This window comes from Anabrus simplex, chromosome 3 (assembly GCF_040414725.1).
Source record: "Anabrus simplex isolate iqAnaSimp1 chromosome 3, ASM4041472v1, whole genome shotgun sequence".
Classification (NCBI taxonomy): Eukaryota; Metazoa; Arthropoda; class Insecta; order Orthoptera; family Tettigoniidae; genus Anabrus; species Anabrus simplex.
In genome coordinates, this window is record NC_090267.1 from 385,724,165 (window position 1) to 385,742,004 (window position 17,840).

The 17,840-nt window shown below is 36.6% G+C and overlaps 1 protein-coding gene across 2 annotated transcripts in view; it reads left to right on the forward strand.

The window, feature by feature from the left end:
* Window positions 1-17,840, forward strand: part of Pfas (phosphoribosylformylglycinamidine synthase) — a 275,681-nt gene that overhangs the window by 155,918 nt on the left and 101,923 nt on the right. For both annotated transcript variants that reach the window (XM_067143336.2, XM_068226729.1), the window contains exon 12: window positions 14,430-14,653. In XM_067143336.2, the coding sequence (XP_066999437.2) occupies window positions 14,430-14,653 (224 nt within the window). The remainder of the gene's footprint in view (window positions 1-14,429; window positions 14,654-17,840) is intronic.

Sequence of the window (17,840 nt, forward strand, 5' to 3'; positions counted from 1 at the left end):
ATGCCAGTCTTCTCCATGATTCTAAATTACCATATTTACTTGCATATTAGACCCCTTTTATTCCCACTTTTACAACTAAAATAAGTAAAGTGGGGGTCCAGTATGCAATAACCTCAAATTTTGTGCAATGAACACGACTTCTAGGTTAATAAAGATATAAATTGTACATGTATACATTCTACACTATTCTTTAATAAACTTATGCATGTATTTGAGTTATACCGGCTATTCTTGATGGAAGGCAGTATTTCTAAATGTAAAAAGACAATAAATGGAGAACGTGACTTTTAGTCATTTTTAATTACTATCACATCACATCATTCGTTACATCTCAATTCCTCTGTTGAGGTTGATGTCAGGAAGGGCATGCAGTCGTAAAAACTTGCTACAAAGATTCGTCTTGCTTCATACTCGATTCCGTAGAGAAAAGGGATAAGGGTATCATATTATGCATTATAGATACAAAATAATAGCCAGTCATTTGTCTCTGTCAGTTGAGCAGTAGGCCTACCACACAGTAAACTTGAGTAAACCTGATCACTGCTTTCATTTGAGTCATCGTTTCGCCCTGCCATCCCCAGCTACTGACATGTTGTCATTCCAAATGATGTCATCTTCACTGCCATCTTGTCAGCCATAGCAGCAGCAGCAGCCCTGCAATCAAGAGCATTCGAGGTCCCGGCTTTTTGAACCTTTTAAAAATAGTTTGTTCCCAGCTATAGAGTTCAAACAATATGAATATATTCCCAAATAGTTTCAGGGGATGGTCTCTTATATTCCCAGTTTGTGTATGCGTAGCATGTGTAGCAGAAGCCAGTCCTTTTGAACAAAGCCATGTAGAAAACTTGCCAAACCACCAGCTGATAACTAGCATATGTTACGAGTTGTACTTCCGAATGTAATTACTTAGTGAATGGAAGCATTCTTTTGATAACTGCGGCTGTTGAAAGCCAGACCTTTATTTTTAAGTATATTTCATGCTTGTTCTCTACATTTATCACATTAGGATTTACCTGAACAGCTGTGAGTTAAGAGAGGCTGCATTGTTTAGGTTAGGTATGGTATCGCCCGGATAGTGCCAAATATTCCACGACGGGAAGAATAAAAATAAATAACCAGAAAGTTTGCCGCATATATGGATATTTACAGGTGTGGCGATAATGCGTTTTATCATCATGATGTTTAATTTTGTACGTTCGTTGTTTTTATTAATGCATACCCTAGTATGTTTTGTTTGGTGCCTCCGAAAATCGTTAAATAATATTTTTATGTTTTCGTTTACTTTTATTTATTTATTTATTTATTTATTTATTTATTTATTTATTTATTTATTTATTTATTTATTTATTTATTTATTTATTTATTTATTTATTCGCTAATTGGCCGACTAGGGAGCACGATAAGTTTCATTATATATTCTGGCGTTTACTCTCTTTTTGATAGATCCTGTAGGTTTTCATTAGCTCGCTGTGTTGAGCACGGCGTTCATCCAACCACTTTGCACCAGTTGTCCGTAAAGTTCCAAAACTTACAATGCTTTTTCTGAAATGTCTCGTTTGTGTGCATCATTATTATATTATTATTATTATTATTATTTGTTAGGTATGTTGCGAGTAAAACAATTGTTATGATTGGTTAGGTTTTATCACGTTTTAAATCTGCTTCTCTCCAATAAATACCTATATTGGCTGAGTTACGAGTTATCAAACGATCATTAACTTTGTTAATGATCTGCTATATTAATAGCAACAACTCGTAAACTCGTTTCCTCATTCGGAGGTAGTGCAGCTCTTTTTAGACATGTCCCCAGTGGAGGGGAGTTACATGTACCATGTTTACCGTATATCAGCCTTCCTGGCTTTCGTAAATCTCTGGCAGTACGTTACCGGGAACCAAACTCAGACTCCCGAGAACGGCAGCTAATTGTGCTAGCCATTACGCTGGCGGACATTCTTAACTACAAAACGCAGACATATAGCGTGACTGATGCATGACTGCAATGCGCGGGTCGGACACAAAGCTATTCACCTATTTGTGCGACGTCATCAGAGCTGCAGTAGGCCTACGCTACGGAGGCGGACATTTCTTTACTACAAAAGACAGATGTACCACATGACTTTGACGTGTGTTTTCATTGTGTGGGTTGTACGAATGAAACTCTTCACAAATTTGTGCGATGTCTTCACACCTGCAATAAGACTTGCTTCGAAGCGGACTCGTCATTCTTTTCTGATGAATTACGTTGGGGGTTCTTGTATGCATGATTTATTTTTTCATTTTCTTCCTCTTGAACAGCTAGGGGGATCTAATACGCGAGGGGGTCTGATACACGGGTAAATACGGTACTTTTATCGATGTGTTATAATTACAAAGAGACTCTCCTCTTTAAAGTGGTTTCTTTTTCTTCCTCTTTCTCTTTTATGACTGCATAGGATCACTTTAGTCAGTCCATCGTTCAGGTCTCTTTGAAGGGATTGTTCAGCCTTTGCGGTCTTCCCAGTACTTCTTCAGACGCTCCGATCTTTGTGCCCTTTCCTTGGTTGAAAATATGTGTGTTTGTTTATTTCGTTTAAGGGTAAAGCAGAGGTTTGTATTCTTGAGTTTTGTATTCAATTTTATTTGTGGTGTCGTCTGTTGTAAGGCCTATTTCCTTCAGATCCTCTCTTACTTCTCTGATTCATTTACATCCTGTTGTGATATTTTTTGAGACAAGATTGTGTTGTACTAGTTGTTTCAGAAGTCTTGAATCCTGCATCCTCATTATATGTCCAAAGAATCCCAGTCTCCTCTTATGCATAGTATCTGTAATGGGTTCTAGCTCTTTGTACACGACTTTCTTAGGTATTATCCGCCACTGTCCATCTTTCTGGTATATTTTGTTGATGCAGGTTCTTCCAATCCTCCTTTCAATTTTCTGAAGTCTGTCAATCTTTGATTGTTTATTCTAGCTGCCTCTGTGGATCCGTGGTAGAGTGTCGGCCTCCGGATCCCGAGATAGCAGGTTCAAACCCGGCAGAGGTAGTCAGATTTTTGAAGAGCGGAAAAAAGTCCATTCGACACTCCATGTCGTACGATGTCGGCATTTAAAAGATCTCTGGTGATACATTTGGTATTTACCTGATAAAATTAATTAAATCTCAGCCATAGACGCCCAAGAGAGATCCGGTTTACTCTGTCTGCCATCTAACGGACCTAGAGTAAAACGGAACGTCGAAATTGACGAGCAGACAGCCAGATGTCGTCAAATCGAAATGTCTGCACACGGTAGCTGAGGCCATACGATTATTATTATTATTATTATTATTATTATTATTATTATTATTATTATTATTATTATTATTATTATTATTATTATTATTATTATTATTATTATTATAGTTTATTCTGGTGAAAATGTATTTCTGCTGCATATGTAGCTTCCGGTTTTATAACTGTGTTGTAGTGTTTTATTTTTTCATTTATTGATAAACATTTCTTTTTGTAGATATCTCATGTTAATTTTTGTGCTTTAGCTAATGTATTTGTTCTTGTTTGGATTGAGATTTTTCATTTAGGTTATGTGTTATTACTTCTCCAAGATATTTAAATTGTGTTACTATTTTGATTTTATTACCATTTATGATAACTTCTTTTAGTTGTGTTGGTTTTTGAGGCATAATTTCTGTTTTTTCAAATGATATTTTGAGGCCAATGTGATTTGCAATGTTTTGTAGTTCTGATATCTGGGTTTTTGCTTCTTTAATGTCCACTGCTATAATGTTAAGTCATCGGCGATATCCAGGAAGTTTGGTTTGATTTTTTAGACAATCTTTATTTTTGGGGGACATTTCCTAAACCATTCCCTCATTACCATTTCTAGAGCACAATTAAATAATAGTGGTGAGAGCCCATCTTCTTGTCATAGTCCAGTTTTGTATTTCAAATGACTCTGATGTTTCACCCCTAAACTTCACTTTTGATTTGGTGTTAGTGAGACACAGTTTTATCATGTTTATTAATTTGGGTTGTAATCCAAGATGTCTTAAAATTTTAAACAGAGATTCTCTATGGATGCAGTCGTAAGCTTTCTTGAAATCTAGAAATGTTATCACCATATCTCTGTTTATTCTCCTGTTATAGTCCATTATCAACTTCAGACTCATGATCTGATCAGGACAGCTCCTCCAGGGTCTGAAACCTCCTTGATATTCTCCTAGTTCTTTCTCAAGTTGCAAACTTATCCTATTAAGGATGATTATTGAAAATTGTTTGTTTGTTATTATCTAGTAGTGAGATTCGCCTGTAATTATTAGGGTCGGTTTTGTCTCCTTTTTTGTGCAGTGGATGAATGAGGGCTGTTGTCCAGTGTTCTGGCAGTTCTTCTTTAATCCAGATAGAAACAAGTTGTTGATGGAGGGCAACTTTTGCTGATCTTCCTGCATATTTCCAGATTTCCGCAAAGGTCTGATCTTCTCCTGGTGCTTTGTAACTTTTAATTTATTCAGTGCTTGGTGAACTTCCTTTATTGTGGGGGAATTGATGTTTTCTGGTGGTGTTTTTATTGGAGTGTTGGTGTCCAAATGAAGGAGTTCTGTAGGTTCCTCCCAATTTAGAAGCTTGTTGAAATATTTAGCCAGAATTTCTGCATTGTCTTTATTGTTATGAGCCGGCTTACCATTTTCATCCTTCATCAATAGGAATAGGTTCATATTATTGGAGCTGTTTTCTGAAGGTTTTGTAGTAGTACCTTGATAGAGTTTTATTGAATTCTTCAATTAATTGCAGTGCGTCCTTATGATGCTGTCTTTTTATTCTTCTTAAGATTTGGGTAGTTTTTTTTTTCTCTGTTTTACTAGATTTTGATAAATATTTCTGATTTTTGGGACTGATGTAATAGCCATGCCTGATGTCTTTTCTCCACTGTTTCATCCCATTCCCTGTTCCACCATTGGTGGTTTTTACGTGGTTTAATTGGAGCCAAGTCTTCTGCAGTTTGTTTAAGGTTGTGTACTAGGTCTTCGTTTATCTGTGATTTTTATTTTTTTCAGTTGCTTTTTTGCAAATTTTCATTGTTGATTAGCTGGGTAGGATCTATTTTTCTTTTAGTTTTAGGGGCTTGCTTTTGTAGTCTCCTCTCGGGAGTGAGCTTAATTTTTATTTTAACTACGTAGTGATCTGAACCTGTGTCTATTTCTCGGAGTACTTTGACATTATGTCCATGCAGATGTGATCCAGTTGCCTTTCTCCTTTAGTGTAGTCAGAGTGTTTCCATGTTTTGAGTTCTTGAGATTTTCTCTTAAAACATGTAGATTTTGAGATTAAATTATGGTTTCTACACAGGTCAACTAGTTGCTCTCCATTTTTATTTGTTTTCTTGTGTGCTGGCCATTTTCCGATGATGTCACGTTATTTTCTTTCTCTGCCTAGTTGAGCGTTAAAGTTGCCTATTAATCATTTTACATGGTGTTTGGGGATGTTATCTATGGTCTATTCCAATAGGTTCCAAAATTCTTCTGTTTCCTCATGGTCTATTGAAGAGTTGTTTTTATCATTAGTGGGAGCATGGGCATTTGTTATAGTATGGATTTTATTAGGTGCCTTTAAGTTGAGCCTTGAAAGTCGTAGAGACTGTGATTTGAATTCTTGAACTGAGTTTATTATTTTAAGGCTGACCAAAAATCCTGTTCCAAATTGTGGGACATTCTTCATCACTCTCTTCCTGGGTATACCTTCATAAAGTCTGTACCCTTGAGATTCCAAGGCATCCTGGTCAGTGTTTCTAATTTCTTGTAATCCCATGATGAGAATTTTGTGTTGGTCCATTATGTCGGTGATCATCACTTTTAGTTTACCGGTTTGCATGAGTGAGTTTATATTGTGTGTAGAGAAGTAGGTTATCTGCTTTGGTTTGATTCTTAACTTTGTCTCGTTCGTGTATGTGGTACTGGGATATTTCCGTGCCTCCGACTTCACGGTATCTTAAGTGGCAGCCCACCGTATCCGAATGCTGCCTTCTCTGAACTCTTGGTTCAGCCGGTGGAGTATTTCTTAAAAGACCTTCCGTGGTTGAGTGCCAAGGTGTCACCTATATGGAACTAGGTCCCGAATTAAAACTTTGGATGTGATCCAGTGTGGTGATAATGAGGCCGCTCCTCTGGAGTACAGACGCCTTGTGCAGCCGCCCCTAACCTGGAGAACAGACGCTGCATAATGGATTCCAGTAGCATTTCATTCACTGTGGGGACCATCACCCCACCTAAAGGGGCTCATTCGCCCGAAGCCGTAGGCCCCCTTAGGGAATCAGGTTATTTCCCACCGCCCAACATTTGGCGTTGGCAGTTTTACAGCTGGGTGCCAGACCAGCAAACCCTCCTCCTTTCTCATTCCAGACTTGGGACCAGACAATTGCGGTTAAAGTGGTATATAATATCTGATCAATACATTGACAGTAAAGAAGCTATCATGAGATTAGTACGCTGACATGATGCGCTGTGATCACGACTTTAGCGGTAGAGCTACACAGAAATATGTCGCGATCGCGACCGGTTATTGGGTTAAGAAAGGCTTAGCTTGTTTGTGCTAGTCTGCAGTTTATGTCCTCCTTAACTTCTTCATCGTTACTGTAATTATTTTACTATCCAAGTAACAATAATCATCAACTGACTTTGTTCGACTGCACTCCAATACTTTTATTTTGGACTTATTTATTTTCATCCTTTACTCCTTCCCAAAGACTCTGTCTATACCATTCAGTAATTTCTCCAGATCTTTTGCAGTCTCAGGTAAAATAATAATATCGTAGGCAAATCTCAGGGTTTTAATTTCCTCTTCTTGGATTGTGATTCCATTTCCAAATTCTTCTTTGTTTTCCTTTACTGCCTGTTCTGTATAAACATTGAAAAGGAGGGAGGACAAACTGCAGGTTTCTCTCACTCCTTTCTGGATTGCTGCTTCTTTTACAAAGCCCTCTGTTGTTAACACTGCAGACTTTTATACAGATTGTAGATCATTCTTTATTCTCAGTATCTGATCCTTATCACCTTCAGAATCTCAAATAGCTTGGTCCAGTAATGCCTTTTCTAGATCTATGAATGCCATGCACGTGACCTTGACCTTCTTAATTCGATCCTCTAAGATCAGATATAAAGTCAGGATAGCTTTACATGTTCCTACATATCTTCTGAAGCCAAATTGATCTCCCAACTCAGTTTCAACTTGTTTTTCCATTCTTTAAATAATACATGTTAACATTTTGTAGGCACGAGATACTGTAACAAAAAGAAATGACAAATAAGTGACAAATAAATGTGATACATATTCACTGATGAAATTAGGGCCTAAATGTTTCATTAATTATTCATATGCGCAACCAATATCATTCGTCCTACAACAATCATGTTAAACCTATGATAATAACAAATAGGTACATATTTAATTGTAATCAAACCAGCGTCATTATTAATGTAGAATGTCACAAATAAATCTATTATATGTGGGTTTGGCACATACTCATATAAATTATCTCGTATCATATCCTCTCATATCATTATTATTATATTATAGCTTAGCTCTGGCAAAACATAAGATTCATATCTCATGGGGTAGGTTTTTACGACAGTTTCACCACTAAATAACAAGAATGAGATACCTGAGACAGACAGGCATCTCATGCAATGGTAGTAATTAACTATCATAATGAAGGAATGTGGAAGGATTTCCTAACTATAAATAATAAATTTAAATGTAGGATGGCTGGTTTATTTACATTTCATGTTGTATTGTTGTGGTGCAATGTTACATTGTTGAAAGATAAGATGACTATAATGGCAGTCTTGGAGTATAACAATGTCGTATTGAAACAATGGCTTCTTTTAAAGAGATAACAACACGTCTGTGACATACAATTAAATTTAGAAATATTTCTAATGTTAGTCCATTTGAAAGTTCAAATAATCTATATATTGATTAAATCACTGAATAATAATATCCAAATGAATATTTAAAAACATAATAAGAAAATGATTTAACATTTGCCATAAAATTGTGGCTTAAATGTTGACATCAATCTATGATTTGAAATACAAGTATATATTATATAACTGAATCTTGGCTATAATTGAATTTAATTTCATTTGAAATTTAGATTTGAGTTTGCTTGAGTTGGTTTGAGTTGGTGAATTATCGTCCTTTGCCCTTGGTTCTAAGAAAAATCCTCACGTCACCACTAGTACTCGCCTTCAGGTTATTTTATTTAAACAAATATAAGTTAGCATTACCTCAATGGCAGCAACATCAAGACACTCATAAAATATGAAAGAGATTTTTCTCCTTTTTAAAATAATACACTCAGTTCAATGCAGATGTAGATGTCATGAAATTAAAAAAGGATTGATTTTGAAGATAATATACAAATGTGGTACCATCGCAGAGTAAAGAATGAATCACACCAACATGCAAATCAAATGACAAGAACGTGGCATCAGCTCGTTCCTAGAATGGACAAGATACATCCCAACTATTGCAATATGTATAGCCGGATCAATGATTCTGGATCACTCCACGATGGAAAGCTGAAATAAATTATCATACACATACTTAAAATCACAATAATACTGCTGGTGGTCACTGGGTCTGGTCATTTCTCGTAGAAATGTATCTGTAATAAATAACGAGAGCAGAACTTGACATATGGCTTCTAATATTCTATTAATTCATATTGAAGATTGCTACATTCTATCGCCTTTACATTACTTCATTGCTATTAACGATCTATTCATTTTTATATTCGAAGACTCTATTCAATAATTGCCTCTCTCATAAAATATCAACTCATAATAACACATAGATTCAGTAACACGTAGATTCAATAACATGCAGATCCTCATTGATATGCAGATTCTCAATAATATGTAGCCAACACAGTCCTCGATTCTCCTGTAAATAAAGTTACCGTACAATCCTTCTATAAATCTGCTGCATTACTCTGAAATAGAATTGCTAATCTACACAGCAATACTGGTACAAATATCATTTAATATCGCGATGAATTATTATTATTTTGAAGATCCTAATTTGCCTGACCCATTTAACATCGCTGAAGTTAATATTTACTGACGACTAACATCCAGAAATTCAAAATAATGAATGAGATCTAATTAAATTATCAACATTGTGCTTGGCTTTAGATTACTAATTGAAGATATACGTCCACAGGTACCTTGATTTATGTTTGATGACATGATATCAATCTCATATTTCGAATATTCTTTCTGCTCTGCTCATTGCAATAGAAAATTATGTACTCTAAATTCAAATAAAACCTGAAAAGAGTTCTAGCTACAAAATAATGAAATAAGGGATGTCTTATTATGAGTCGGCTACCACCGGGATCGGGTGATGTATTATAGTCCATCCTGGAGTTGTCCTGGTGCCTCAAATCTATTCCATCTTGACATAGCACACACTATACAAATAAAACTTCGAGTACATCGCGCACTCAACACAATAGTACACATTATCATTGGCCGAGCACATGTAAATTAAGAGTTACTTGAATGAAATATATACACGGTCGAGAAATTCTATGACTTCAGTCTTCAAGAAATTATCACAGCTAGTAATTAAATTTAAATGTTAAATTCCATAAATCCGACCGTACGATAGTTACCGTTCGCGTCTTTCGTATACAACGGTGACGATATCTCAATGTGAAAATGCCAATAAATAAATAAAATGTATCAAAGCTCAGCATTTGCGTCTGTTCCTTTCCACATCCAAGGCAAGAGTGTGTTGTATCAACAATACTGCGTTTGTACAATTTCAGTCTTGTCATACTTTGAATATCGAGTTTCCATACTCAGTTTCTTTAATTATCCATGTGGCAATTACATCATAAACCATGACATGAATTAAGAAATATTATTTCATTTCCTCAAGTTTTATAATCAATCATTTCATTTTAATAAATTATTATATTGACGTATCGTCGTTCCATCATATTTCAAAGATGATTATAGATGTAAATTATGTTTTCCATGAAGCAAAGATTATTATTTCAAATTGATATGAGGAAAATGTCACAATACTAAACTAATGTTGCAGTAGTCTTCACACCTATCAGCACCGGATTTCTTGAAAATAGGTATAACAACATTCTGCCAAAAATCGGATGGCATTTTTCCTGTATCACACATCTACGCACTAAATGGAATAACCTTGCCATGCTGGTTTCTCCTAAGGCAGGCAGTAATTCAGAGGGAATTTATCAGTACCAGGTGTCTAGTTCCTATTAGGTGTCTCAAAGTTATGTCAAAATCTGATCTCAAAATTGGGTCTTCCATTTTATCAGCATCGACAGCCTCTTCTTGTGCCTTGTGTTCCCTCCCTCAATATTCATACACCAAGTTTTCCTTTCTCCAAAGGTTTCCTTGATGTTCCTGTATGCAGGATAAGCTACTACGACCAGCTTAGCTGTCTTGCACTTTCTATCCACTTCATTCTTTAATCGCCTGTATTCCTTTCTGCCCTCTTCATTTTTTGATCCTTGTATTTTTGTCGTTCATCAATCAGATCCAGTACCTCCTGAGTTATCCATTGATTCTTAGCTGATCTTTCCTTTCTTGCTAAATTTTATTCTGCAGCCCTACTAACCTCATTCTTCACGACTGCCCATTCTTTCTCTGTTGTGTTTCCTTCAGCCTTTTCAATTAGTTATTGTGCAATGTGTTCCTTGAAACAATCCCTCACACTCTTTTCTTGTCTGGCTGAGTGGCTCAGACGGTTGAGGCACTGGCCTTCTGACCCCAACTTGGCAGGTTCGATCCTGGCTTAGTCCGGTAGTATTTGAAGGTGCTCAGATATGTCAGCCTCGTATCAGTAGATTTACCGGCACATAAAAATCTCCTGTGGACAAAATTCTGGCACCTTGGCATCTCCGAGAACCGTAAAAGTAGTTAGTGGTACATAAAGCAAATAATGTTGTTGTTGTTGTTGTTGTTGTTATTATTATTATTATTATTATTATTATTATTATTATTATTATTATTATTATTATTATTATTATTATTATGGAAACAGGTTAGTTGTGTTCAAGCATCTTATGTGTAAATACAGCATCAGAATATTTTTATTGTCACGTTCTCAATAACTGTGATTTTATTTTGTTATTATTTTGTTTTTCTTTCAACTTGTCTAGATCCCATCTCCTTGCATTCCTTCCTTTCTTCAATTTCTTCAATTTCAGATGGCATTTCTTGACCAAAAAGTTGTGGTCAGAGTCCACGTCTGCTTGTGGGAAAGTATTGCAATCCAACACCTTGTTTCTGAATCTCTTCCTAATCATAATGAAGTCTGTTTTATACCTTCCAGTGTCTCCAGGCTTTGTCTGTGTATACAGCCTAGCAATGACTAAATTATGATCGGTGCAAAATTCAACCAGCCGACTTCCTCTGTCATTCCTTTGTTCCAGTCCTAATTCTCCTAATGCACTACCTTCTCTTCCTTGGCCTACCATGTGTTCCAGTCTCCCATCACAATTAGATGCTAGTCTCCTTTTACATATTATATTAAATCTTATATCTCTACCTGTATTCTTTGGATTTTATTCTGCTGAACTAGTAGGCATATTGATCTGCACTATTGTAGTGGGCATTGGTTCGGTGTCTAATCCTTTTAATATGCTGGTCGGAATAGCTTATCCGCTGCCTTATCTTCTTATTCATTATTAAACCAACTCCTGCATTTCCCCTCTTTGATTTTGTGTTGATTATTCTGTAATAGCCTGACTAAAAATTCTTCTCTTCCTGCCAGCGTACTTCACTTATGCCAACTACATCTAACTTTAGTCCATCCAACTACCTTTTCAGATTCTCTAACCTACCACAACAATTCAAACTTCTAACATTCCACGTTCCGACATGCAGAATGTCAGTAATAGTAATAATGCTGTGTTCTAGAGTTGAAATGGAAACGGGTTAGTTGTGTTCATGCGTCTTATGTGTAAATACAGCATCGGAATATTTTTATTGTCACGTTCTCAATAACTGTGATTTTATAAATTGTAGTGCAGAAGCTACTCCAGAAAACTGAAATTTATTTCAGGTGGCAGAGAATATCAGTTATGATCCAAACACAATACTATTGTAGTGCAGAAGCTACTCCAGAAAACTGAAATTTATTTCAGGTGGCAGAGAATATCAGTGATGATCCAAACACAATACTACAACTTTTGACAGAAGATGATGATGTTGATGTCACTGACGACAACACGGCATTGACAGGAGAGACATGGATTGAACTGGAGGATGTCTGTGAAGATGACCTTACAGTGACAAGTTTGCAGCTATATTCATGAGGTGTGGATGAGTTTACCATGAACTGTTGAGAATCATAAAAACCAGAGAGTTCCACAGCTATTCATGAACAACTGATTGGATTTTGCAGATGTTATCCTTTCCAGATGTACACCCCCCAAAAAATCCATATAATAAGGAATTAAGGCAGCGAATCTTCTCCCATTTATAGCACTAAATTGCATGATTTCTATGATTTGGATGAGCCGGGAAGGAAGAGAAGACGTGTTCCTGAACCAACAGACTCTGATGAGACACTGATTCAACTAATAGCAATACAAATACGATTGTAGTCCCTAAGAAGAACAATCCAAGAGGAAAAATAAACACAAATAGTCAGCACATCCATCCAGAGACCGTAATACTTAGACACCTGTAAGGAACATAATTAATTTAAAATAAATTCCATTAAGAAAAGCCAAAAATGTTTCAACGTGTATGGAATTGTTTTCTTTATTCTTTAGTAATTTCATATTAGAGAAACTGGTACAATGCATGAATGAGGAAATATTACTTCAGAGAAGTAACTATGATTCAGTTAGTGTAACTATTTCTCAAACAAGCAGAGGAGATATTGGTGTACTTTTTGGTGTACAGTTCAGCACTAGGGAGGTCAGGTATCAAGGAAAGGTTCGCTTACTATACTTGAGTTATCTGCAGCCATGTAAACCTATCATCTTCCTACAGAGAGCTATTTGATTGAGTATTCTGTGGTTACAGAAATAAAGCAACATTTTCAAGCGAATGCTTTGATTTTTTTGTTGAAGTGTCTAAGGTTTGGTGATAAATCTACCAGGGAAGAGAGATGAGCGAGTGACAAGTTTGCAGCTATATTTATGAGGTGTGTATGAGTTCATATGAACTGTTGAGAATCATACAAACCAGAGAGTTACACAACTATCACTGAACAACTGACTGGATTTTGCTGATGTTATCCTTTCCAGATGTATACCCCCAAAAATTCCACATAATGTGGGATTAAGATTGTTATGCTGAATGATGCTGGACCAAATATTTTTATGATTGAAGCTAAACTGTATTTGGGAAAGAAATTTAATATATCTGGTCAGCCTTTTGCTGGTAGTTTTGTGAAAAAACTGACTATGACCATTCATGGTGCAAATAGAAATGTAACCATGGCTAATTGGTTTACATCCATCCTATCTGCTCAAGATCTTTTGAATGCATCTTACTCTATAACAGTTGTGGGAACAATAAGAAAGAAGAAACACGAGATATATCCAGAGCTCATTGAAGTAGAGAAGTGAAAAATCAGGACTGCAGTATTTTGTTTTGATGGACCAATAACTCTTGTATCATACAAACCAAAGCAAGTACGAGTCATTGTTTTATTATCCACTACCCATGAGTACGTGAAAATGAGTGATACCAGAGACAAATCTGCAGTAGTGGAGTTTTCTAATGAAACAAAAGGTACAACAGACTTTTTTTGCCCAAATGTCCACCATCATGAACTGAAGTAGAAAGACACAGCGCTGGCCTCTGTGTGTTCTTCAGTATGATTAACATGTTCCTAGTGAATGTATACATTGTGTACTGCCACACCATTCTCTGCAAGGGAGAAAAACCTGTCTCAAGAAGGATTGTTAAGCGGTGAACTGATAAGACCTCGTTTCCAGCTAGGCCTTACACTACCAGCTTTGCAGTGGTCATTAAGAGGTATGAACTGTGAAATTCTCAAGGAAAATCTTGAAGTGCATAGGTGAGACCAAGGACAATTTGACAAGAGCAAAATATTTGTGTTTTGTCCTGCAAAGTAGCAAAGAATGACACGGTTTTATTGCACTATTTGCAACTGAGCCATATGTGGTGACCACAGATCCACTACTTGTGCTGAGTGCTAAAATGACATGTATTGAAAACTGAAAAGTGTGTCTGTACATGTAATGTATTAATGCTGGGTTAGCTATTAATTATAATAAAAAGGTAGTTGCAAGAGGTATCATAGTTCGTAGTTCCAATGATGAATGCTTAGTAATTACATACTTTATAGCTGAGATTAGTGATCCAGGCTTAATATTGTTGTGTTGTAAAGCATGCATGGATGTCAAATGATTGAAATGCAAATGTACTTTATAGGTAATGTATTGAAGGAGCTAGTGGAACCATCTGGTGCAGTAATCTTCACAAAACGCTTCCAGTTGGGAGATCCAACTATCAGTACTCTGGAACTTTGGGGAGCAGAGTACCAAGAGAATGATGCTATCTTGTGTCGAAAGAATGACATTCCTCTCCTATTGGAGATTGGTCGGAGAGAGAGGTGCCCTGTTAATGTTGTGGGTACTGTGCTGGACAATGGAAAGGTACAATATTTGGTTTTACATTTTTTAGTTTCTTGAATATCTCTAAAGAACTAAAACAGTTATTCTTTTATGTAGATTCATTTACAAATGGCAGTACTTTACATCATTCTCATCTTCAGCACTATTCTTACCCTTGGTTTTACTTCTAATTAACCTAACCCCATGGCACTAAAGCTCTGAAGGGCCTTGGCCTATCAGGCGACCGCTGCTCAGCCCAAAGGCCTGCAGCTTACGAGGTGTTGTGTGGTCAGCACAACAAATCCTCTCGGCCGTTATTCTTGGCTTTCTAGACCGGGTTAGTTTTTCTGTTTGCTTTACTTCGCAACAACACAGATAGGTCGTATGGCAACGATGGGACAGGAAAGGCCTAGGAATGGGAAGGAAGCGACCGTGGCTTTAACTAAGGTACAGCCCCAGCATTTGCCTGGTGTGAAAATGGGAAACCACGAAAAACCATCTTCAGTGCTGCTGCAGTAGGGTTCGAACCCACTATCTCCCAGATGCGAATTCACAGCTGTGCACCCCTAACCGCACAGCCAGCTCGCCCGGTTGGGTTAGTTTTACTTCTATTTGAATCATTTTCAGATTTGGAAATATTTCTTTCCTATTGTGAATGTGAAGAAGAGTGAATATCAGTTTTGCCTCTGTACATATTTGTTTTTTATTTGTTTGCATGTTGTTACCTGTAGAAATCAAAAGTATATATGAAGAGATAGATTTAATACAATACAGTAGAAGTCCGTTATAGTGAGTATTGCATATAACGAGAACTCCGTTATAACGGCAGTTTTTGTCTGTCCCTTCAAAATTCCTATATTAAACTGTGTATTTTCATTTGGTTACAGCGAGAGCCCTGTCCCTGACGCATCCGTTATTACGAACGATGAAACTTGCGCTTTTTTTTCCGTTGCCGATATCTATGCACCCAGCGATTACTATGCATACGATCGATGATCTTCGGTATCGTTTCCTCGCTATGTCCACTAGCGAGCTCCCTCGTTTTTAATTTGTTAAAAATAAAGGCTGAAGTAAACAATCACTTAATTTTAATGCTAAATGCTGCAGTTAAGTAAGAATGGGATATGCCTCAAGATATGGCAGTGCATCATTGATTTCAGAGGTTAGTTTTATATTTTCTCGTGTCTGGTTAAATTTCGGAAATGAGAAGATTTATAATTTCTCTACTGGTGCTTGAAATATGTCTTCATGATACATATAGTACGGTTAAGTTTGAATAAGAAAACTGAAACCTTTGCCACAAAATGCGATCAATCATCTTCGGTGCAGTATCGTTTTCTCGCTGTGTGCACTTGCGAGCTCTCTCATCAACATTCAAAGGTGATGTGGGAGTTGATTATTAATACCCATCAACTGCTGTTCTGTAAAGACAATTAGACATGAAAGAGGAGATTGCATTTTTGTTACAAATTCATAAATAACGTCGTCAATAGCAGTTGTTAACTCGTTAGAAATAAAGGCTATGTGATTGCTTAATTTTAAGACTCTACTCTGAAATTAAGTAAGAATGCGATACACCTCAAGATGTGGCAGAGTGCATCACCGATTTCCAAGGTTAGTCTATATTTTCTCTCATCTGATTAAATTTTGGAGGGGTTATTCCCATGTAAATTTATAGCAAGAATGTTATCATTGCTCTACTGGCACTTGGAGTATGTTTTCATGATACCTATAGTACAGTTAAGCTAGGTTAGATGACGCTGCTTGAAAAAGAAAACTGATACATTTGCCACAAAATGCGATCTTCGGTATAATTTTCTCGCTATGTACACTTGCAGACTTTCTTGTCAACGTTCGAAGGTGATGTCGATTAGTAATACCCGTTGACTGCTGTTCTCTAAAAGAACATTCAGAATTAAAGAGGATAACATGCTTTCATAATAAATGCACAAATAACATAGTCGATAGCAGTTGTTAACTCATTAGAAATACAGACTGAAGTGAACAATTGCTTAATTTCGATGTTATATACTGAAATTAAGTAATCTCGTCGCCGTAAGACATACCTGTGTCGGTGAAACGTAAAGGGAAAAAAAAAAAAAAAAAAAAAAAGGAAATTAATTAAGAATGTGCTACACCTCAAGATATGGCAGAGTACATTACTATTTCAGAGGTTAGTTTATATTTTCTTGTGTTCAGTTACATTTCGGAAAGGCTGTTCCCATGAAAATTTGTAGCAAGGAGGTTATCATTTCCCTACATGTGCTTGAAATATGGTTTTATGATACGTATACGTTTAATTTAGGTGGCACTATTTGAAGAAGAAAATTAGAATGTTTGCCTCAGAGGCCTCTGGAACGATACTATAATTTTTTCAGAGTGAAATTATACACTCTCTTTCACTTATCGGATTTCAAAAAATAACAAACAAGTAAGCTGTAGTGTGGGTATCATCCACAAAAACGCAAGTTTTGAGCAAACTGGTTGCAATTTCATACCAATTTTAACTTGTATGGGGTTTTCCCCAGTTTTTCGCCGTTATGAATTCTTGCTTTAACAGACTTCTGCTGTATGTAAAAGGTGACGAGAATCTAATTGTGATGGGAGACTGGAATGCAGTGATAGGCCAAAGAAGAGACAGTAATACAGTAGGAGAATTCAGATTGGGACAAAGGAATGAAAGAGGAAGTCAGCTGTTTGAATTCTGCACTGATAATAATTTAGTCCTTGCTAAAACTTGGTTCAAACACCACAAAGGATGGCTGTATACGTGGATGAGACCTGGAAACACTGGAAGGTAGCAAATAGATTTCATTATGATTAGGCAGAAATTCATAAACCAGTTGTTGGTTTGTAAACTTGCTCAGGAGCAGGCGTGGACTCTGACCGCAACTTGGTCATGAAATGCCATCTGAAGTTTAAGGAATTGTAGAAAGGGAGGAATGCAAGGAGATGGGATCTAGACAAGTTGAAAGAAAAAGAGTGTGAGGGACTGTTTAAAGGAACATGTTGCACAAGAACTAAATCAAAAAGCTGTTGGAAACACAATAGAGGAAGAATGAGCATGCGTAAAGAATGAGGTCTCTAGGGCTGCAGAAGAAAATTTAGCAAGAAAGGAAAGATCAGCTAAGAATCAATGGATAACTCCGGAGGTGCTGGATCTGATTGATGAACGACGAAAATACAAGGATCAAAAAATGAAGAGGGCAGAAAGGAATACAGGCGATTA